Raw genomic sequence first — 24,125 nt, 5'->3', positions numbered from 1 at the left:
AATAATTTTAAAGTGAGCACTGTACACTTTGACTTCTGTGTTGTAATTGCAATCAATATATTTGAAAATATCCACAAATATTTAAATAAATGGCATTCTATTATTGCTTAACAGTGTTATTAATCACCCAATTAATAGTGATTAATTTTAATTGCTTGACAGCCCTAATTAGAACACATATTGTTTGGTTCGACCCAGTTTACCAACCAATCCAGATTGCTCTGAATCAGTGACCTGTCCTCTTCGTTATTTATAATCCCCCCAACCCAATTTTGATGTCATCTTCAAACTTCATCAATATTCAGGCATGAGAAGGGTAAGCAGCTGAGTTGCTGACACATATCTTTGCTTACATTTGTCAGTTAAAATCTTTTATTTATGTCTCAGACAAAGCTGGGTGCCTGGAGAAAGTGTCTCACCCAAAGAAACAAGGAAAGTAACAGAGGTGCAGGCCTGTAGCCCTAAATACCAAGGCCCATGTTCCCTTCCTGCCCATTCTATTAAGCAAAAAGTCATACCCCAGCATGATAATGTGTGTTTCCTTTGGGGTAACTTGGCTAGTTTCCAACATAGGAATTGCATCATGGATCAGATCTATGGTCCGTCTACTCCAGTGTCCTCTCTCTGACAGTGACAGCCCCAGGTGTTGCAATAGATGGTGAAAGAAACCCAGCAATGGGTGGATGGGGGGTGGTGCCTTGACCATTATGAGGGTGTCACCTCTAATGCCAAACTGTGAGAGATTGTTGCAGTTATTGACATTGAAGTTCATCTGCCATCTTGCTGCCCATTCACCTGGCTTGATTAGCTCCCTCTGAGAACTTTTCTGGACTTGACTATGACCTCAATTATTTGGTGCCATTTGCAAATGTTGCCACCTCACTGCTCACTCCCCTTTCTAGATTGGTAATAACTATAAAATATTTACTATACTAATTGTTATAAAGTGTGTAACCCCCCTCACTGTGCTTCTCTCCCTTCACAGGAACCTTCAGCATTTCTGAGCCCGATCAATTCTTCAACTATTTCATGGCAGCTTTCAACCTCACCCTCTCTGACCCTTCAACATTCATCCTAATGGGCATCCCTGGCCTGGAGGCTGCTCACATCTGGATTTCCATCCCTTTCTCTATGTCCTATATTATCGGTCTGTTGGGAAATTTCACAGTTCTCTTTGTTGTATACAAAGAGCAGACCCTGCACAAGCCGATGTACCTGCTGCTCTGCATGCTGGCGCTCACAGACATCGGCATGTCTACCTCCATCGTGCCAAAGGCACTGTGTATATTTTGGTTCAATTTGAAAGGCATTACTGTGAGTGGCTGCCTCACCCAGATGTTCTTCCTTCATGCAGTTTCTGTTATGAAGTCAGCTGTCCTTGTGACAATGGCCTTTGATCGCTACGTTGCCATATGTAGCCCTCTGAGATATGCCACAATTCTCACCAACGCACGAGTAGCTAAGCTAGGGCTAGTGGGTTTGATAAGAGCTGTTCTCTATGCTCTGCCCATGCCCCTGCTCCTGAGGAAGCTACCATTCTGTGCCAACCACATTATCCCCCACACGTACTGCGAGCACATAGCTGTAGCGAAGATATCATGTGGGGACATCACAGTCAACAGGATGTACGGCTTAGTCTTAGGATTTGTATTCATCGGGTTAGACCTGACGCTCATTGCCCTGTCCTATGGTCTGATCATCAGGGCTGTCCTCAGAATCTCCTCCACAGAAGCCCACCAGAAAGCCCTCAGCACCTGCACAGCCCACATCTGTGTGATTCTGATGTCGTATGCTTCCAATCTCTTCTCTAACCTAACCCACCGATTTGGTCAGGGAATTGCTCCCCATGTTCACATCATCTTGGCCAACCTCTATTTCTTTGTCCCCCCCATGCTCAACCCTATCATTTATGGGGTCAAAACCCAAGAGCTTCGTGAGAAATTGGGCAAATACACTTGCAGAAGGTGATCACCAGGGGCCATTGACTTTAAACCTGTATGACAAGAGGGGGAAAGGATATCTCCTCATCAGTCAAGGGGGCTCTGTGCCCGTTTTGCTGAGCTCAGCATTGTGGAAGTTCAGTCTGAGAAGTTCCTCAGACCTAACATCTTATCACTCCATGACCAAGCATTTCTCTCTCTGTTCCTGAATTCCCTCTCTCTGACCATAACCTGACCTCTTTCAGCATCACCCATCAGCCCCCACCCCCACACACCCTGTCAATCAGACTTTCCGTGACTTCAGGACAACTAAAAGATACTAAAGCTTTCTGAGGCAAGGTGGCTTTCCATTACTCCCTGTGTGAATAGGGTTCTGGATCAGTTCAGAATAACGGAACCCAAAAGAGCTTCAGAGAGCCAAAGAAAAAGAAAGATACTACAATACTGAACTTCTTTAACAGATGTGCAGTTATCCAGTGAACAAAATGTACCAATTTTTTCTACTTCCAATCCTTCAGGAATCCTGGAGGATAAACCGAAAGTGTCAGTCGGAAAGTGCTAATACAGGCAAGCTGCTGCAGGAATTGAGGACATTCTACTAAAGCTTGTTGGTGAGAGTTGTGAAACAGCGTGTTTTTCAGAAATGATTGTACTTGTCGCTGTTGATATGTATGACCAGCAGCAGAAGAATTCTACTGCCGACGAAGACTCTTAGGATGAAATGTTGCCTTTTAGAGACTAACAATAACAAACGAATTCAACTCAAAATATGGACATTGATTACCATCATTGAATGGAATTATAAATTATAAATAAATAATATAATAATGTTATTGGTTTTTTTTTTTACACTACATATGGTTTGGGCTACTTTTTGGCTATTTTAAAATCCATCATTCACCCTTTTTTGTTTGAAACACCTCCCAACCCTCAATCAGGTTACAAGTACCAGTATTGGGGTTTTAATTTTGAATTTGATTGTCATCTCTTAGCTTTGTTGCTGATGTGGACAAACTCCAGCTGGGGCTTCTAGCATTTTTTGAAAATATCAAATCTGTACTGGATATCTGATGGAATCTTGTAAGAAATAGATGGGGCTACTTTGGGGTTAGCGTCTGAGTGAATTTGGGCTATTAATGCAGCAGAAACCTGGCAAACCACCTCAAGCTGAGCTGGAGTCAGAGCAGCACCAGCCAGAACCACAGGGACCAGAGAAGCATCCCAGAAGGCAGAGCTGGGCTGGAGCCAGAGAAGCAGCACTGAGCCAGAAGAACCAGAGCTGGACTGAAGGCAGAGCTCAAGAGAGGCAGCTGGAGCTGACCAGAAGTGGGAGCTGGGTCAGCACAGGTCAGCTGCACCAACAGAGAACCAGGGCTCATCTACCGCAGGGAGCTGAGTGGCTAAAGGCAGGATAGTGGATGCCAGCCATGCCACAAGTAACATGGCAGAGTAATGAGTAACTGGGAGAGAAAGGTGGGGCCATGGGGAGAGGACCCAGCACAGGGAGAAATCAACAGACAAGAGAGCCTTGAAGGCTGGACTCAGAAGGGGGGACATGAATCTGAAGGGAGGGCAGATCATCTGGAAAAAAGTCCTTCTACCTAGTTCCTGAGGGTGTGTAGCGACTGCCAGAACAAGTGTCTTACACACAGTTTCACCATAGCACAGCCAGGGCCTGGGCCGGAAGCCTGGGACGTGTGAGAAACTGACAGCGAACTTTCGTTATGTCCCAGAGACAGCTGTTTGTGTTAGCCCTGTGCCCAGAGTGGGGTTCCTTGTTTCCTTGAGCCCTTCTCATTTTTTCCTTCTTTTTTTTACAGTTGTTGTTTAATAAATTATACTTGATATGAACTTAATGTAGTGATCAGTAGGTCAGGGAGGCATCCAGTGTGAGAAGAGTATCCCGAGTGGGGACACTCTAGCCCCTCTCCTAAGTGACCACAAATGAGACTGGTGGTTCAGCTTCCCAGGAGTTCTGGGCCCAGACGTGTCACCATTCTGAGGACTCTGCCTCACAGGAGAGTGGAAGGGGAGTCCTTGAGGTCAGGGAGGCTACTGGGTAAAGGGAGTGGGAGTGGGGACTCAGACACTTTCACTAGCCAAATCTCCTGGGGTAATTAAAAAAAAAAAGAAAAGTTCCTCACAATAGCAAGACCATTCCCCCACTTACACTAGGGAACTGGGAGAACCTGATGGGTTAGATTTTAGTGATGGGTAAAGAGATGTGTAACTTGTGAAATTGTCATACAAATGATAAAAACTGAAATGTGTCACTTTGGGGAGCACACTTTCTGTCTAAGGTGAATGTAACATCACTGCACAAGATGGCTTCCCAGAGACTGGTATAGCATAAAATCTTTTTTCCTGTTCTATTTTATTATGGGGTTAGAGCAGTAAACCTGACATTGTTTATTTGGCCTCTTGAACATATTTCATAACAAATGGAAGCTTGGCAAGCAATTGACTCACAAATGATCAACAATTAGTGTGAATCACTCCTTCCTCCCAGATTTCGGTATTTAGACACAATGAAGGCACCCAAAGAAATCATTTTCCTGAGCAAAAACGCAGTTGAAGTGTATGAGCCTTTAGCATTAAAGAAATTAATGGAAAATTTTAGTTTTCTTTTTTTCATTGTGCTCCAAAAAAAGATTCTGCAAATGGTAAATTTTGTTTCAAAACTGCTACAATCCAAAGACACAGACCTGTACAAAGTAGCAGTATTACTCCCCAAAGCCTCTGAACTTGTAGCTACATTTCAAATTGAGTTTAAAAAAGCCAAACATTCAGCCAGTAAATTATCAGAAAAATGAGGCAGACAAATCAAGTCTGAAGTGAAGTGCTTGAGGAAAGCAAAAGGGCAGGGGATCAGCTGATTTCATGGCAGACCTTGAAAAAACTAAAATCAAACAAAACTAAAATTTTCCATGAATTCCGTTAATGCTGAAGGTTTGTAAACTTCAACAGCATTTTTGCGCAGGAGAATGATTTCTGTGGGTGCCTTCATTGTGTCTAAATATTGAAATCTGAGAGGAAGGAGTGATTCATACTGGTTGTTGATAAATTGTGCAGTCAATTCCTTGACCAAGCTTTCATATGATCTGAAATTTGTTCACGGGGCCAAATAAAATGGGTACCTAGGGAGATGGTGGAATCTGCATCCTTAGAAGTTTTTAAGGCCCGGCTTGACAAAGCCCTGGCTGGGATGATGTAGTTAGGGTTGGACCAGATGATCTCCTGAGGTCTCTTCCAACCCTAATCTTCTATGATTCGATGATTCTATGAATAAACAATGTCAGGTTTACTGCTATAACCCCATAATAAAATAGTACAGGAAAAAGGTTTTATATGACACCAGTCTCTGGAAAGCCGTCTCATGCAGTGATGTTACATACACTTTATGCAGCAACTATCAGAGGGGTAGCCGTGTTAGTCTGAGTCTGTAAAAAGCAACAGAGGGTCCTGTGGCACCTTTAAGACTAACAGAAGTATTGGGAGCATAAGTTTTCGTGGGTAAGAACCTCACTTCTTCAGATGCAAGTAATGGAAATTTCCAGAGAAGTGAGGTTCTTACCCACGAAAGCTTATGCTCCCAATACTTCTGTTAGTCTTAAAGGTGCCACAGGACCCTCTGTTGCTTTATGCAGAAAGTGTGTTCCACAAAGTTACACATTTCAGCTTTTATCATTTATATGAATATTTCACACCTTACACATCTCTTTACGTGTCACTAAAATCCAACCCAACAGTTTCTCTCCGTTCCGGAACTATTGTGGAGAACTTTCCTGGCTTCTGCACTACTCCAGGGGAATTGGCTAGCACAAGGTCTGAGTCCCCACTCACAATCCCTTTACCCAGAGGCCTCCGTGACCTCAAGCAATCCCCTTCCACTCTCCTGTGTGGCAGTTCTCATAATGGCGACATGGTTAGGCCTAGGATTCCTTGTAGGCTGAACCCCCAGGCTCATCATGTTCACTTAGGACAGGACCTCGGGTGTCCCCACTCCAGGGTACCCTCTTCATAGAATCATAGAATATCAGGGTTGAAAGAGACCTCAGAAAATCATCTAGTCCAACCCCCTGTTCAAAGCACAACCAACAGCTACTAAATCATCCCAGTCAGGGCTTTGTCAAGCTGGGCCTTAAAGACCTCTAAGGATAGAGATTCCACCACCTCTCTAGGAAACCCATTCCAGTGTTTCACCACCCTTTGAGTGAAATAATTTTTCCTAATATCCAACCTAAACCTCCCCCACTGCAATTTGAGACTATTACTCCTTGTTCTGTCATCTGCCACCACTGAGAACAGCCGAGCTCCATCCTCTTTGTCAGGCTTGACAGAGCCCTGGCTGGGATGATTTAGTTGGGGATTGGCCCTGTTTTGAGCAGGGGGTTGGCCAAATGACCTCCTGAGGTCCCTTCCAACCCTGATCTTCTATGATTCTTTGGCCCTTGTGATTCTGGCTGTTGCTGCTCTCCTCCAGCTCAGCTTGGGGTAGTTTGCCAAATTTCCACAGCAGTAATAGCCTCAAATCACTTAAAAACTCACCTAAAATTGCTCAGTCTATTTACTGAAAGAAAGTTTATTATTTATTTATTTAGTTAGTTTTTATTATCACATTGGTGTATACATCAAATAACAAATGAAGGATTTTTTTTTTTAGATGCCTTGTACAGATTTGATTTTAAAACAAGAGCTACAAATCCAAGCAGGCGTTTGTCCACATTAGCAACAAAGCTATGAGATAACAATCAAATTCTAAATCAAAATCCCAATACTGGTACTTGTATCCCGATTGAGGGTTGGCAGGTGTTTCAAATGAAAAACAGTAAACGACAGAGTTAAAAATAGCCCCAAAGGACCACAAAACATCTGGAGTGTAAAAACAACAGTATCATTATTATATTATTCATTTCTAATTGCATTCTATAACTGCAGACAGTGTCTATATTTTGAGTTGAATTAGTTTGTTACTTTTAGTCTCTAAAAAGCAACATTACATCCTCCTTGTCTTCGTTGGAAGTAGAATGCTTCTGCTGCTGGTCATACAAAACACCAGTGACCAGTGCAATCATTTCTTTCCCTGGTGCAAAATGTTCACAAAATGTTTTGTGTCATTGCATATATGCCTAACATGGAGAATGTTTTCTAAAAGCTCCCCTTGCATCTTGTCTCACAATAGATTTTATCAAGTTCATCTGGGAAAACAATCTTTCAACTGCAGCATTGCTAAAAGATAGTGAGAGCAACAACTCAGCAAATAAGCCAAGTTCACTAAAGTCTTTGTCACCAGCGGCATCCGTGTATTTGATACCTTCAGCCCCAAACTGCTCAAAATGGTTGTCCTCTGTACGAGGCCAATGAACCACTGGTAAAACTCTCCAAGGTCTCCAGAAAAAATGGCAGACATGAGATATCAGCCAAAACAGGTCATTCAGGGCTGAGCACAGAAGAAGGACTTAGTTCTGCAAGTGATTCAATTACCAGGATGTTTGGTGGCAATCTCTCTTTTAGAAAATCCAGCATGAATTCTCAACACCAACTTTTGACATCTTCAACACCGGGAAGGGTTGGTGTGTATTTTGAAAGGTCCAGCTGAAAAGCAATAAGTAATTAGACTCCAAGGCAACGTCGTAGTTTAACACAGCAATCCAGTTCTAAAAAACACAGGGTTTCACAAGTCTCACCAACAAGCACTAGTAGAATGTCCTCAATTCCTGCAGCTGTTTTCATGTATCCACAGTAAACAATTGAAACTCTTGGTTTATCCTCCAGGCCTCCTGAAGGATTGGACTGAGAGAAGTCAGGTAAATTTTGTTCACTGGATCACTGTACATATGATAAAGAAGTTCAGCATTGTAGTAACTTTGTCTTTGGTTATCTGAAAGCATAGTCTCTCTCTGTCAAACTGAACAAGAATGCTGTTCACACACGGTATCATGGAAAGCCACCTTGCATCAGAAAGCTGCAGAATCTTCGGGTGATCTGGAAGTCATGGAAAGGCAGTGTGTAAGGGTATATGGAGGTTGGGGCTGATGGGTGATGCTGAAAGCGATCAGGTGATGGACAGAGAGAGGGAACACAGCAATGGAGAGAGCAGTGCTTGGTCATGGAGTGATAAGGCGTTAGGTGTGAGGAACTTCTCAGAATGTGAACTTCCACAATGCTGAGTTCAGCCAAACTGGGACACAGCACCCTTGATTAATGAGGAGATATCCTTTCCCCCTCTTATCATACAGGTTTAAGGTCAATGGCCCCAGGCAATCACATTTTGCAGGTGCATTTGCCCACTTTGTCACGAAGCTCTTTGGTTTTGACCCCATAAATTATAGGGTTGAGCATGGGGGGGACAAGGAAATAGAGGTTGGCCAAGATGATGTGAATGTGTGGAGCAATGCCCTGACCGAACCGGTGTGTCACAAAGGAGAAAAGCGAGGGAGTATAAGATGTCAGTATCACACAGATGTGGGCTGTGCAGGTGTTGACAGCTTTCTGGTGGGCTTTCTCAGAGGAGATTCTGAGGACAGCCCTGATAATAAGACCGTAGGACAGGGCAATGAGCATCAGGTCAAACCCAATGACTACAAGTGCTATTACCAAGCCGTACGTCCTGTTGACTGTGATGTCCCCACATGACATCTTTGCCACAGCCATGTGGTCACAGTGTGTGTGGGGGATAACGTGATTGGCACAGAATGTCTGTATTCTCAGGAGCAGGGGCATGGGCAGAATAAAGAGAACAGCTCTTATCAAACCCACAAGCCCTAACTTAGCTACTCGTGCATTTGTGAGGATGGTGGCATAACTCAGAGGGTTACATATGGCAACGTAGCGATCAAAGGCCATTGTCACAAGGATGGCTGAGTGCATAACAGAAGCTGCATGAAGGAAGAACATCTGGGTGAGGCAGCCACCCACAGTAATGCCTTTCAAATTGAACCAAAATATACATAGTGCCTTTGGCACGACGGAGGTAGACGTGCCGATGTCTGTAAGCGCCAGCATGCAGAGGAGCAGGTACATTGGCTTGTGCAGGGTCTGCTCTTTGTATACAACAAAGAGAACTGTGAAATTTCCCAACAGGCTGATAAAGTAGAACATAGAGAAAGGGATGGAAATCAGTATGTGGGAGGCTTCCAGGCCAGGGATGCCTGTTAGGATGAATGTTGAAGAGTCAGAGGGGGTGAGGTTGAAAGATGCCATGAGATGGTCGAAGCGTCGATCGGGGTCAGAAATGCTCGAGGTGCCTGTGAGGGAGAGATGCACAGCAATTGGGGTTACACACCTTATAATAAATAATGCAGTAAATATTTGATGGCTATTAACAATCTAGAAAGGGAGATGAGCAGTGAGGTGGCAACATTTACAGATTGCATCAGATTATTTACGTCATAGTCAAGTCCAGAGAAGTCCTCACAGGGAGCTAACCAAGACAGGTGAATGGGCAGCATGATGGGAGATGCACTTTAAAGTCCATAACTGCAACGTGTATGCACATTGGAGGGAAAAGCTCAAACTCCTCAAACAACAAACAAGGTTCTAATTTAACTTTAGGAACTGAGAACAGGGACCTGGACATCATGGTACACAGCTCTGTGACACCCTGCTCACAGTGCAATCATTGACAGAAACTAAGCAAACATTGGCATCCAGGAGTGGGAGAGGGAATAATATGGAAAATACAATGCCATTAAATCAGTTAGTCAATGTTTCATCATCCTCTGGACTCATTTGTGTAGTACTGGGCACCCTTCTCACACAGGATATTGCAGAACTAGAGGTGTTCAGGGAAGGACAATTAGAATGATCAAGGTCCTAGGGAAACTCTCTTACAGAGAAAGGTTAAAACACTGGTATTGTTACGTTACAAAGGAGATGAATAAGAGGGGATATGAGAACAGTCTATAAAATACTGACTGGTAGAGAGTAGATGGAGAATGTGTTCTCCCTGTCTCATAACACAAGTTCAAGAGCATATTCAATTAAACTGAAATGAGGCAAAATCAAAACAGTTAAAAAAAAGAATGCTTTAAGGACCAATCTGCAACCTGAATCGGCGAGGGTTTGGACATTTACATGGATAGTGCAACTATCCAGTTACAATAGTTACAGATAAGTAAATATTTTGGAAAGGTTATTCATCCCCGTGTTTCAGGGTACAAGCCAATCTCTAGCTGTTAGGTATAAGGGTGATACCCTTATGATGGTCAGGTCATCCCCTCCCACATCCACTCACTGCTGGGTTTGTTACACCTTCTACTGCAGCACCTCGGGCACTGGACTAGATGGACCATAGATCTGACCCATGATGCAATTCCTAAGTTGGAAAGCAGCCAAGTTTCCCCCATGGAAACAGACATAATCATGCTGGGCAATGACTTTGTGCTCAACAGAATGGGCACTAGGGGCACAAGGGCCTTGGTATTTAGGGCTACAAGCCTGCACCTCTGTTCCTTCCCTTGTTTCTTTTGGTCAGACACTTTATTGAAGGCACACAGCTTTGCGTGAGACATAAGTTACAGGTTTTATCTGACAGGTGTAAGCAGAGACATGTGACAGCAACTCAGGTGTTAGCCCTTCTCATACCCAAATATCAATGAACACAAAACATTTGGGATGATAAATAATGATGAGGACAGGTCACTGATTCAGAGCAATCTGGATTGGTTGGCAAACTAGGTCAAAGCAAACAATATGTGTTCTAACATAGTTAGATAACATAGATATCTACATCTAGGAACAAAGAATGTTGGCAGTGCTTACACAATGGGGGACTATCATGGAACGTGCAATGACTCTGAACAAGATTTGGGGAGCACTGGCGTGACTGCTGCTGGAATCCTGTGTCCAGTTCTGGTGTCCATGATTAAAGATGGGTGTGGACACTCTGAAGTGATATTTTTCTAATCAATTAGAAAAAATATTAGAAAAACTGTCTTATACTGATAAGCTCAAAGATCACAATCTATTTAGTTTAAAAAAAAGATGGTTAAGGGGTGACTTGATAAGAGTCTCTAAGTACCTATACGTGGAACCAATATTTAATAGTCCGCTTTTCATCCTAGCATACAGAGGTGTAACACGATCCAATGACTGGAAGTTGATGTTAAAGAAATTCTGACTGGAAATAAGGCGTACATTTTTTAAGGGAAGAGAGTACTTAACCATTGGAACAATTTACCAAGGGTCATGGTGGATTATTCATCAGCGAGAATTTTGAAATCAAGGTTGGAAGTTTCTCTGAAAGATCTGTTCTAGGAATAATTTTGTGGAAATTCTCAGGCCTGTGTTACACAGACTAGATAATCACAATGGTCCCTTCGGGCCTTGGAATCCATGAACATGTCCCCAGGAGTCAGCTGGAGCCATTTTGCCTGCAAATTCGTACCTGAGCTTACTGAGGGCACTGCATAGATGAATGTTTTAGGTGAGAGAAATAATGACTTGAGTCCATAAAATCTCTGCACTGAGGATAGAATGTAGAACCCCTCACCATTAATGACAAACAGAAATGGCTAGCAAATGGTCCCAGAGCATCCTGGGTTTAACACCACGGTCCCAGTGTTCTATTGCTTCAGTCACCTACCAGTGGTTCCTGCACATGGCTGATGTATTTATCTAGGCCCGCACATGTCGCAGAGTTGCCCACTTTCATTATATAATGTGCAAACTTCTCAGCTTGCGAGTTGTTCTTGTGTAGCAGTCCTTGAAGCACCACACGGTGGTGTTATGTGTGTAACAAGAGAAGCCACACAGGTGCCTGCCTTGGCATTTGCCACTCATGAGATTTCTCACTGCTGAGACACAGTCACTGATTACTCCCCAGCCAAGGGAGCAGGTGTGATGGGAGGCACCTCACCCCCTGCAGAGGAAGAGCTGTGGGGATTGTGGGGCAGGTCAGAGGTGGTGGGAGTCAGGGATGACTAGGAAGCATGGAGAAGATACTGGCGACCAGAGTGCTGTTGTAATCAGGGCAGCCAGGGAGGGGAAGGAGACTATGGGCAGTGGGTCAGAATATGATGGGTGATTAAAGCAGATGAGGAGAAAAGTGTGATGGGTTTCCCCTTAGGTACTACCTGTAACTGGGTTACCAATGAGCCTTCTGACTCACCAGCCTGGACCTCCCCTTTCAATGTGCTGCTGAGACAAACTGCAGACCCACTCCCAGTACAACACCTCCACCAGCAGTTGCACAGGCAGGGACACACCCAGCTGCAGTTATATGCAGGTTTTCTGACCAGCCACGACATGAAACAAAAATAGAGAGGCTACAGCCAAAATAACCACCAGCTACATAGCCTAGGACCTCAGAGTGGTGCTATCCTGCCCTGGACCAATCTCTGACCAGTATTACTTTGTCCCTCGTTGTGGAGAGGAGAATGCACGGTTGTAGTATTCAAGCTGAGATTTTTCTCCAAAACACTTCACTTAAAGGCACACTGGGTTTAGATTAAAAGATAGAACAAGTTTATTAATTACAACAGATATATTTTAAGTGATTATAGGGGATAGCAAACATGTCAAAGCAGATTACCTAGAAAATAAACAAATATGCAAACTAAGCTTAACACACTAGTTTGACTGACTATGAATTAGCAGTTTCTCAACATGATTGAGGATACAAGTAGTTTGACAGATTCTCAAGGCACAAGCTACATTTGCTTTGCAGCTTGGGTTTCTCAGGTTTCCCTGCACAGCCTAGCAATCCCTTTAGCCTGGGTCCAGCACTTCCCCCAGTTCATTCTTTTTTCCTCAGGTGTTTCCGGGAGTCCCCTTGTGTGAGGAGTTAGGAATCACTGATGATGTCACTCCCTGCCTTATATAAGTTAACATATGGTGGGAACCCATTGTTTCAAAACTTGGTTCCCAGACCAGTTTCTAGGAAAAGTACAGACTCCCCAAGATGGAGTCCAGAGTTATGTGGCCTGGGCACATGCCCTTGTAGGGTCATAGCATCCAATACGTACAGGCTGTCTGGAGCATTCTCAGGAAGGCTCACCAGGTGGGAGATAAGCTTCTCCTTAGATCTATTGTTTTCCCTAATGGGTCATTGCCCTGAATAGGCCTTTCCCAAGCAGCTATCTAGACCAAAAGTGTCTTGTCCAGTGGGCATTACGCAGGTGTAACTACATTTGAAATACAGATACATAGTCAATATTCATAACTTCAGATACAAAAATGATACATAGATACAAATAGGATAATCATATTCAGAAAATCTTAACTTTTCCAATGACATGACCCATCTTGCATGAAATGTATCATAATTATGCTATAGTCATATCATAATAATATCTCTATGAAGAATATTGGATGCAATGTCACACAAAGATCAGTGGTACTTTCCACCGTGAAATGCTAAAAGTTACAAAACAACAACAACAGTTGGAAACAAAACTGAGTGAAAGTTGTGACACCCAGGCTGCAGTTCTGTGGCTTGCCAGGGGAAAGAGATCCTGAGTCCTACCAACACGCACTTGGGACCAGGAAAGATCCCAGCGCTGGTCTTTGACCAATAATCACAAAGAAAAATTTAATTTCAGATCCCTGTGTATGTACATGCTGCACCCCGCCCCTGCAACCCCCAGTGTTGCCTGCCTATCCCTGTACACCACTCTCCCCGCCCCCCATAACCCTCAGTGCTGCCCACCTGCCCGTGGACATCCCATTCCCTGCCCCAGAACCACTTGTCCATCCATGTAGGTTCCCCACCCGCACAACATTCATCCCTGCCACACAGTGATACCCCTCACCCAGGACAAGGGTTGGATTAGCTTTTTGTGGGCCCAGCGCGAAACTTACTTGTGGGACCTCTGGGGAATGAAGGGCAAGAGTGCAGTGGGGCTTGGTGTGGGGGGGTAAGGATTGGTCCCCAGCTGAAGCGAGATGAGCCCAGGGGCAGGACGAGCATAGTAGGGCATGGGAGGGGGAGAGAATTAGTCCCCACTGGCTGGAGCAAGACAGGGGCTGGGGGCAAAAGCACAGCAGGGCGGGACCTAGGGTTTGTCCCTGGAGTGAGAGAGGTGCCAGGGTAAACTGCAAGCACAACAGAATTGGGGAGGGGGTAAACAGGATTCCCACCCACCCACCCCACATAGAGCAGGTACCTACCTTCTCCCTGGTCCTAGCCCCCACACAGAGCCGCTGAACTAGTGAGCAGCAGGCAGGGACTCTGTCCCCTCCACTCCACTCCATTCTGGGTGACTGGTTGACAGTCCGTGGCTTTGCGCTTCCTGACCCCGGGGAAGCCCGTAGCAGCAGACTGTCTGTCACCTGCAGCCTGGACAGGGCCGGCTCCAGGGTTTTTGCCACCCCAAGCGGCACAAAAAAAAAAAAAAAAAAAAAGCCGCGATCGCAATCTGCGGCGGCAATTCGGTGGGAGGTCCTTTGCTCCGAGCAGGAGTGAGGGACCGTCCGCCGAATTGCCACCGAATGGCTGGAAGTGCCACCCCTCTCCAGAGAGGCCGCCCCAAGCACCTGCTTGGCAAGCTGGTGCCTGGAGCCAGCCCTGAGACTGGAGGAGTGGCAAAGCAGTGGCTGAGGCCTCCTGTCCGCCCGCTCCTCCCACCCCGCAGGCTGCTTGCCAGTGACAGAGGGTGGGGTGGTGGAGATGACAGGAGCCCTCAGCCGGCCAGCTGAGAGGAGGAGCAAGTGAGGGGGAGGAGAAGAAGAGAAACCCAGGGTCCGACTCGTAGGGGAATGGGCTGTAGAGCCATTATAAATCTGGTACTGCCCAGGACAAAACAAGCTCACAGAAATGCCTCCTCAGTCTAGGATAAACTCAGTGTCTGCCTGCACCAGGGAAAAGGGGGAGATCAGCCTGAACTGCCTTTCTGGGGGGCAAAGGGAACCCCAGCAGCAGCTCTGCCTGTGCGGGGAGGAGAGATGGACAAACAAGGTGGGAGGGAGAGAGGACGTGGAGACTAAAAGGAGCCAGCATGAGTAACTCTTCCTCAAAATGACACAAATATTTAACGTATTGCAGCCCGTTAAAAACACAGACACACATTCCTGAGACTACTCCTCCATGTTGGCCATTGCTGACATTGCCACGAGGCTGTAGTGGGGTTGCTCATGGGAGGAGGGACGGTCTGGAAGGCGGAAGGTGTCCGAGACAGTCTGCTACAATGTAGTCCATGTTACATTACAGTCTGAGATGCCCCGCAACCCAGGAGACCTTGTTACACCTCTTTTATCTGTGCATTAGGCAGGATGTCCATTCCCTGTTTCATCCAGTTTCAGGACTCTGTGCCACTGTGCTCTGGGTACTGAATGTCCCAGCCTCCCCCGTCCACATATACTGTGCATTCCTGGACCTCCCCCAGTGAGATTTCCAACACCGCCTCGTTTCCCCTAAGACAGAAACATTTTTTTATTGTTACTGCCTTCTGGTGCTTCTCTTCCTCGCCAACCAGAAATGCAAGGGCACAGAGAGAGAAGACCCCTCTCCCTCCATGAAAAAAAAAGTGATCCTATTTGTTTTACACCTCTAAGCCTTTGAGTTTGAGATTTCAGCAACACTCCTGTCAGTTCTTCATTGATTCAAATGAGTTCACCCGTCCTTAGAGGCCACTGGATGCCTCCAGTTGAAGTCACCGGAGGCTCATAGCGGGTGTAAATCAGGCCATTTATTTAACTCCCTACATGTGGATTTAGGGTGAAATCCTGGCTGAGTTTGGAGTTTTTCCTTTGATCTTAATGGGACCAAGATTTCACCCTTAGTGGTTAAATTTCAGTTCCAAGCTGTGAAAATCACATTTGCAGGTTCTGCTACAGATAGCGCTCTTCTGTTAGGGCGCTGAAAGAGTTTGTAAGAAACCCCCAGTTTATGATGCACTATGAGACCGGATCTGAATGACAGGGATTCTGAAACACATGCCCCTGATTTTGTTCTCAAGGAGGCCAGTGTCAATCTGGAGTAACCCAGTGACGGCAGAATGTGATTGCAGAATCTGGCCAGTGTGCGACCCATTCTTGTTGTGAACCCTCTCGTAACATAGGTACCAACTGCGGAAGCTTTGGCTGCACTTTCTAACAGGACAGTGAAGTTGCTGAATTCAAAAACTTGAATGAACCAGAGGAAAAACATCACCGCCCCAAAAAAGGAAGCTACTGAGTCAGACAGAAGGACACAGTAAGAGACAAGGAACTGATCTTAAAATCAAATATTTGTCTAAACTGTTTCCAGTACATTTGTAGCTCCAATGTTACCGGGTAAATCCCTTGGTGTTTCTGACAATACTAAACAGTTCAAGCTGCTGTGCTGGTGAATTCCTGCCCAGGTGGTTCTTGACTTAAACCCTGGAACCCTTCATGAGCCCTTAGCGCTAACTTTAATGCAGAAATAGGCAACTCACCGCAATCCTGCTGAGGAAATCTCCTTACTGGAACAGAAAAGCAGAGCCTTGATAATCAGTGTATTGATCTCACATAACTGACACTCGCTGTGCTGGAAAGCGACCTTTATGATTCTTCTGTACAGTCCCTGCAGACTCTCAGGTTAGCCAGGATTCACAGACAATTGCCTTGGCTCTGTGAGCAGCAGGAAGAGCAGAAAATAGACCCTGGAGAACTTCAGCTTGAGAGCCTCCCCCAGGAGTGAAGAAATGATTCTCCGATGTCAGGGGCTCAGATTGTCATGGCAAACTGAGTATTGAAATATGTTCAGCCTAGCAATTGACAATGGCTTTCTTTTCTTACCCATCTGCTCAAGTGAAGAAACAGATTGACAGAGCCAGAAGAATACCCAGAAGTCACCTACTAGAGGACAGGCCCAACAAAGAAAATAACAGAACGCCACTAGCTGTCACCTTCAGCCCCCAACTAAAACCTCTCCAGAGCATCATCAGAGATCTACAACCTATCCAGAAGGACAATCCCTCACTCTCACAGATCTTGGGAGGCAGGCCAGTCCTTGCTTACAGACAGCCCCCCAACCTGAAGCAAATACTCACCAGCAACCACACATCACACAACAAAAACACTAACCCAGGAACCTATCCTTGCAACAAAGCCCTTTGCCAACTCTGTCCACATATCTATTCAAGGGATACCATCATAGGACCTAACCACATCAGCCACACCATCAGAGGCTCATTCACCTGCACATCTACCAATGTGATATATGCCATCATGTGCCAGCAATGCCCCTCTGCCATGTACATTGGCCAAACCGGACAGTCTCTACGCAAAAGAATAAATGCACACAAATCAGACATCGAGAATTATAACATTCAAAAACCACTCGGCAAACACTTCAACCTCCCTGGTACTCAATTACAAACCTCAAAGTCGCAATACTCCAACAAAAGACAGATTCCAATGAGAAACTTCAGAATTGGAATTAATTTGTAAACTGGACACCATTAAATTAGGCTTGAATAAAGACTGGGAGTGGATGGGTCATTACACAAAGTAAAACTATTTCCCCATGCTATTTTTCCCCTACTGTTACTCATACCTTCTTGTCAACTGTTGGAAAAGGGCCATCCTGATTATCACTACAAAAGTTTTTTTTTCTCCTGCCAATAATAGCCCACCTTAATTGATTACTCTCATTATAGTTGTTATGGCAACACCCATTTTTTCATGTTCTCTGTGTATATATATCTTCCTACTGTATTTTCCACTGCATGCATCTGATGAAGTGGGTTTTAGCCCACGAAAGCTTATGCCCAAATAAATTTGTTAGTCTCAAAGGTGCCACAAGTACTACTTGTACTTTTTTCTTTTCTGTGTGTAAAGTACAGCCATCTGCACTATGTGTGGGAATACTGCCACAAGATATGGGACCAAAAACGATTTGTAATTGATTGTAGTAGTGTATCGCTTCATACCGCCCATGCAGTTGTAATATCCAGTCCATTAGCCTCTGAAAAGTCACTGCCACCCTGTGGTGGTCAAATGATGTGATCCTTAATTAATGAAGGTCTAAGGGTGTGGAAAAGGCTTTCTTCTCCCAGGATTCTGGCATCAAAGGTATTTGACAGTATCCCTTTGCAAGGTCTAAAGTGGTATATATATGGCAGGTCTCAATTGTTCTAATAGTTCTTCTACTCTCTGCATCGGATAAGCATCAAATTTCAATTCTGTGTTGATCTTTCAGAAATCGATGAAGAAACAGGTTGTGTTATCCTGCCTCAGAACTAGTACCAAGGGACTTCTCCACTCACTGTGACATTCCCTCACCACTTCCAGGGCCAAAATAATGTGGAGTTCATCTCAGATGGTATTCCACATTTTTTGAGGGAACAGCCATGTATCTTCCCTGATCTGTTGCCCTGTGGCCATTTCAGTATGGTGGTATTTCAGCCTACTGGGGTAAGAACACAATGGTAAAGAAATCAAACAACTGCTACATCTGGATCTTTTGTGTGGGCTGCAGTCCCTCAACCATGCATGCGTCACAAGTATCTGGGGGCCTAATATGGTCTCTGGAGGGTGTGAGTGTGATGGGTTGTCACCCCAGGGTGCAGTATGGAAGCGGTTGGAACTGCTGCCCCTATCTAACCACCCAGCTGGACTGGCCCTTTTTCACACTGCTTTGCTGTTGATTTAGCCTCTTCAGGCTCTGTTATAAACCAACACGACAGCAGATGGCGCCACATACACAAACGGAGCTACCTAAGGGCTTCCCTAAGCCAACCAAGTACAAACAGGAGATGCCAGGCAATTTCCCAGCTCCCTGTCACGTCACAGTCACAGTGCTCAGTTCAATGTAAGTTCATTAGTAGAGTTCACCAGGTAGAAAGCAGATTGAGAATGTGTTCTCCTGTCTCATAACACAAGATCAAGAGGATATTCAATTCACAGTGCCTAAGTGCACATCATATGGTTGCAATTGGCTTGATCACATTCTGGGGTACACACCCCTCAAATCCAGGGTAACACAGTCCAGTTCTCAAAAACACACAGTTATACAACTCTCACCAATAAGATCTAGTAGAATGTACTCAATTCCAGCACCAGTCTCCTGTATTAGCACTTTCCAGCGGAAATATTTGGTTTATCCTCCAGGCTTTCTGAAGGATTGGAAGTAGAAAAATCAGGTAAATTTTGCTCACCAGATCACTGCATATATGATAAACAATAACAGAGACTTGGTGGGATAACTCACATGACTGGAGTACTGTCATGGATGGATATAAACTGTTCAGGAAGTACAGGCAGGGCAGAAAAGGTGGGGGAGTTGCATGGTATGTAAGAGAGGAGTATGACTGCTCAGAGCTCCGGTATGAAACTGCAGAAAAACCTGAGAGTCTCTGGATAAATTTGAGAAGTGTGAGCAACAAGGGTGATGTCATGGTCAGAGTCTGCTATAGACCACCAGACCAGGGGGATGAGGTGGACGAGGCTTTCTTCTGGCAACTAGCAGAAGTTGCTAGATCGCAGGCCCTGGTTCTCATGGGAGACTTTAATCACCCTGATATCTGCTGGGAGAGCAATACAGCGGTGCACAGGCAATCCAGGCAGTTTTTGGAAAGTGTAGGGGACAATTTCCTGGTGCAAGTGCTAGAGGAACCAACTAGGGGCAGAGCTTTTCTTGACCTGCTGCTCATAAACAGGGAAGAATTAATAGGGGAAGCAAAAGTGGATGGGAACTTGGGAGGCAGTGACCATGAGATGGTTGAGTTCAGGATCTTGACACAGCCATTGCATGAACCAACAATAGAGAGACTACTGCCAAATACCACCAGCTCCCCAGCCTAGGACCCCAGAGCTCTACCATCCTACTCTAGTCAAAACTCTGAACAGTATGAATTTGTTACCCAGTTCGCCCCGCAGCTCCCCCCTGAATGTAGTGAGGACAATACACACTTGTGGTAACCAAGCTGAGATTTCTCCCTCAGACACTTCACTTAAAAGCACACTGAGCTCAGATTAAAAAAATTTGATTCCTTGAAGCACACTGTTGAGTTCTATGCACTGTATATGGTCCGTGGTAAACAAGCAAAACAAGGCTGAAGAGTGAGCTATGTGGAAACCTGGTTTTGTGGCTGTAGTTTTAGCTGTTTGTTTAATAAATTCCTCCTGTTTAAGTAGGACTGCATTTCCACAGATTATGACACACAAATAGCCTCACTGCATCTAATACAACTGAGAAGATCAATGTCTGTATTTCAAATGTAGTTACATTGGGGTAATACCCAGTAGGCAAGGTGTTTTCAGGCTAGATAGATGGTTGGGAAGGGCCTATTCAGAGCAATGAGCCATTAGGGAAAACAACAGGCGTAGAAGAAACTTTTCTCCCACCTGGTGAGCCTTCCAACATAGCTAAAGATCTTCTAAATGTAGTGATCAAAATCATCATGCAGAGCATATGTTAGACTCAGTTTTATTGTCCAGCTTCATCCCCTGGGCAATAGATGCCCTATAGTTCCAGATAAGGTACTGTGTACATGTGTAAATAGCTGCCTAATTGAAGGTGTGCCGTTTATCTCCCTCCCTGTGAAATACCGATGCCACCCGTGCCTCTGCCCAACTAGCGCAGGGGCTTATCCTTCCAGGTTACTCAGCTGTTGTCCTCCTAGCTTCAAAGCTGATCCCTTGCCCTGCCCCTGAGTCCTGGCTCAGGGCAAGGGGTTCCCATTGCAGGGACCCTGCCTCCTTCCATCCCCCAGCCAGGAGGAAGAAAAGGGAACTGAAAGCTAAAGAAATAAGCCATACAATTGTCTATTCCTTCATGACTTTGTAGCCTAGCTTTAGGGCCCACAAGTTGTATGATACACAATCTTGCCCACTTGCCACACAGCCCTACTGCCAACCCTCAGCTGCTTTTATATGGTTTCCTGGCTTCCCTCCATGCTCCTCATTGGCCTGTCCACCCCAGTGCTGCATCTTCACTACAATTATTGCAGTCTCTTTGTCAGGCTGCAGCAGCTCCCGACTCAGCTGGGGTGGGGGAGGGAGGTGGAGATGACCAGCAAGTGATAGGGGGAGGAGAGGAGAGGAGCTAGAAGCAAGGTCAAGGATTCCTTAGAGGTTTGGAGGGGGTTGGACTAGACGACTTCCTGAGGTCTCTTCCAACCCTAATATTCTATGATTCTATGACTTGGGGGAAGAGGCATAGAAGGGAGCTGGGCCTAGAGGTAAGAGATGGAGCAGGGGCTGGGCCTTGGTGGAATAGGTGGAGCAGGAGGAGGTCCTTGGGGGAAGAGGTTGGGTAGGGGGTGTGGCCTCAAGGGTCACTGTGGATAATTCTCTGAAAACATACACTCAGTGGATAGTGGCAGTCAAAAAAGCTAATAGAATGTTGGAAATAATTAGGATAGGGATAGATAATAAGACAAAAGGTATCATATTCCCTCTATATAAATCTGTGGTATGCCCATATCTTGAATACTCCATACAGATCTAGTTGCCCCATCTCGATAAAGATATATTGGAATTGGAAAAGGTTCATAAAAGGGCAACAAAAATTATTAGGGGTATGGAACAGCTTCCATATGAGGAGAGATTAATAAGATTGGGAGTTTTCAGTTTGGAAAAGAGATGACTAAGGGGGGATATGATTGAGCTCTATAAAATCATGACTGGTGTGGATAAAGTAAATAAGGAAGTGTTATTTAATCCTTCTCATCACACAAGAACTAGGGGTCACCAAACACAATTAATAGGCAGCAGGGTTAAAGCAAACAAAAGGAACTATTTCTTCACACAGCACACAGTCAACCTGTGGAACTCTTTGCCAGCAGATGTTGTGACGGTCAAGACTATAACAAAGTTAAAAAAAGAACTGGAGGATCAATGGCCAGGATGGGCAGGGATGGTGTCCCTATCCTCTATTTGACAGAAGCTGGGTATGGGTGACAGGGATGGCTCACTTGATGATTGCCTGTTCTGTTCATTCCCTCTGGGGAACTTGGAATTGGCCATGATCGGAAGACAGCATACTGGCCTAGATGGACTTTTGGTCTGACACACTATGGCCGTTCTTATGTTCTTAGGGGTCCAGTGACCGGCAATTAAAAAACTGGAACCCAATGAGTTTTACATAGACTGATTCCCCAGTTTGGCATGCTGACACAGCACACTAAGGTCAGGAAAGGCTTTAATGTCTCTTTGACTGTCCAGTAAGTGATTCAGGGAAGAGGGCCCAGCACCATGTCACCAGCCAGCTCTGCACGGAGCTTGGTCTAAGACCCAGAGCACCAGGAGAAAACTTTAGGTCCCTTTATGAGTAACAACATGGAGCAGCTTATCCCGGATCTGCTTGGTCCTCACCCCGTAGATGATGGGGTTTAGCATGGGGGGCACCAGGAGGTACACGTTGGCCATGAGAACGTGGAAATGCAGGGGCACATTATATCCATAGCGGTGTGTGAGAGAGGAGAAGAGAGATGAGATGTAAAAGGTGAAGATGGCACAGAGGTGGGAGCCACAGGTCCCAAAAGTCTTGAGCCGGGCGTCCTTTGTGGGGAGGCTGAAGATGCTCCTGAGGATCTGGATATAGGACACGACGATAAAAATTACATCCAGACCCTTCACACAGAATAGCACAAAGAGGCCATAGTAATTACTGACGTGGGTGTCTGCACAGGCCAACTTCACCACGGCCATGTGCTCGCAGTGCGTGTGGGGGATGATGTTGGTTCTGCAATATGGCCATTGCCTCGCCAGGAAGACATAGGGCAATATGAGCATGCCACCACGCAACACCACAGCCAGGCCAATCTTGGCCACCACAGGGTTTGTGAGGGTGGTAGAATGTCTCAGGGGATCACAGATGGCCACGTAGCGATCCAAAGCCATGGCCATGAAGATCCCAGACTCCACCACTAAGAAGCAGTGAATGAAGTACATCTGGGTGAGGCAGGCACTGAAATCGATCTCCCTGGAATTAAACCAGAAGATGCTCAGAGTCTTGGGCAGGATGGACGTGGACAGGACCAGGTCGGTGATGGCCAGCATGCAGAGGAAATAGTACATGGGCCCATGGAGGCTCGGCTCCCTCTTCACGACCAACAGGATGGTGAAGTTCCCCAAGATGGCTATGGCATACATGGTGCAGAAGGGGATGGAGATCCACACATGGGCCCTCTCCAGGCCTGGAATGCCCAGCAGGATGAAGGTGGAGGGGTTGGTGAAGTTGGTTGTGTTGGAATCTGACATGAAGTAGAGGAGAAGGTGTCCAACTCTGAGACAGAAAGGTGTCTCCTGCATGCACCATATGTTTCCCTGACTTTCTGTATGTACCCAAGGTTCCAGGGTGATGATCTCAGTACAAATGCCTGGTTGGAGAGACAATGTTAATATGAGACACTGCATGCACTACTGGAGGCTGTTCTCATGGGTGAAGCAGATTGGTCCCTCTTCACACACTGAAAAATGACATTTTCATTGTTCAGAGAAATGAACTATGAACAATTGACCCTACTAATGCCAATTCCATATTTGATGGTGCTTCATCTATAATTCCTATAATTCCTGCATCTATAATTCCTAATGTCGGTGTGTGGAAAACCTTAACATGCACCAGCAGGAAACACGCGTGCAAATACTGGCTATCCATCATTAACATAAAAATGGCCATACTGGATCAGGCCAAAGGTCCATCTAGCCCAGTATCCTGTCTTTTGACAGTGGCCAATCCCAGGTGCCCCACAGGGAATGAACAGAGCAGGTAATCATCAAGTGATTCATCCATCCCCTGTCACCCGTCCACAGCTTTTGGAAAACAGAGGATAGGGACATCATCGCTGCCCGCCCTAGTTAATAGCCATTGATGGACCTATCCACCATGAACTTATCTAGTTCTTTTTTGAATCCTGTTATAGTCTTGGCCTTCACAACATCCTCTGGCAAGGAGTTCCACAGTCTGAAAACTGACCATTTATTCCTACCCTTTGCTTCCTATCTTTTAACCACATACCAGTCCATGAGAGGACCTTCCCTCTTATGCCATGACAGCTTACTTTGCTTTAGAGCCTTTGGTGAGGGACCTTGTCATAGAATCATAGAATCATAGAAGATTAGTGTTGGAAGAGACCTCAGGAGGTCCTCTATTCCAACCCCCTGTTCAAAGCAGTACTGTACCCAACTAAATCATCCCAGCCAGGGCTTTGTCAAGCCAGTCTTAAAAACCTCTAAGGATGGGGATTCCACCACCTCTGTATGTAACCCATTCCAGTGCTTCACCACCTCCTGAGTGAAATAGTTTTTCCTAATATTCAACTTAAACTTCCC

General features: G+C 45.4%; 3 protein-coding genes across 3 annotated transcripts; 1 reads left to right on the top strand and 2 right to left on the bottom strand.

Moving 5' to 3' along the window:
- The first annotated feature begins 1,029 nt into the window (after positions 1-1,029).
- Positions 1,030-1,968, top strand: LOC117872555 (olfactory receptor 52E2-like). Its single transcript, XM_034761165.1, has one exon. The coding sequence runs from the start codon at positions 1,030-1,032 to the stop codon at positions 1,966-1,968; it is 939 nt and encodes a 312-aa protein (XP_034617056.1).
- A 6,236-nt stretch (positions 1,969-8,204) lies between these two features.
- On the bottom strand, positions 8,205-9,143 carry LOC117872551 (putative olfactory receptor 52P1). Its single transcript, XM_034761156.1, has one exon. It carries the CDS (start codon positions 9,141-9,143, stop codon positions 8,205-8,207), a length of 939 nt encoding a protein of 312 aa, XP_034617047.1.
- Positions 9,144-22,103: 12,960 nt separating this feature from the next.
- LOC117872546 (olfactory receptor 52R1-like) lies at positions 22,104-23,051 on the bottom strand. The gene has a single exon (XM_034761143.1). The coding sequence runs from the start codon at positions 23,049-23,051 to the stop codon at positions 22,104-22,106; it is 948 nt and encodes a 315-aa protein (XP_034617034.1).
- Positions 23,052-24,125: the final 1,074 nt, after the last annotated feature.

The sequence above is a fragment of the Trachemys scripta genome, chromosome 1 (assembly GCF_013100865.1).
Source record: "Trachemys scripta elegans isolate TJP31775 chromosome 1, CAS_Tse_1.0, whole genome shotgun sequence".
Classification (NCBI taxonomy): Eukaryota; Metazoa; Chordata; order Testudines; family Emydidae; genus Trachemys; species Trachemys scripta.
This window is presented reverse-complemented; position numbering and strand designations above follow the sequence as displayed.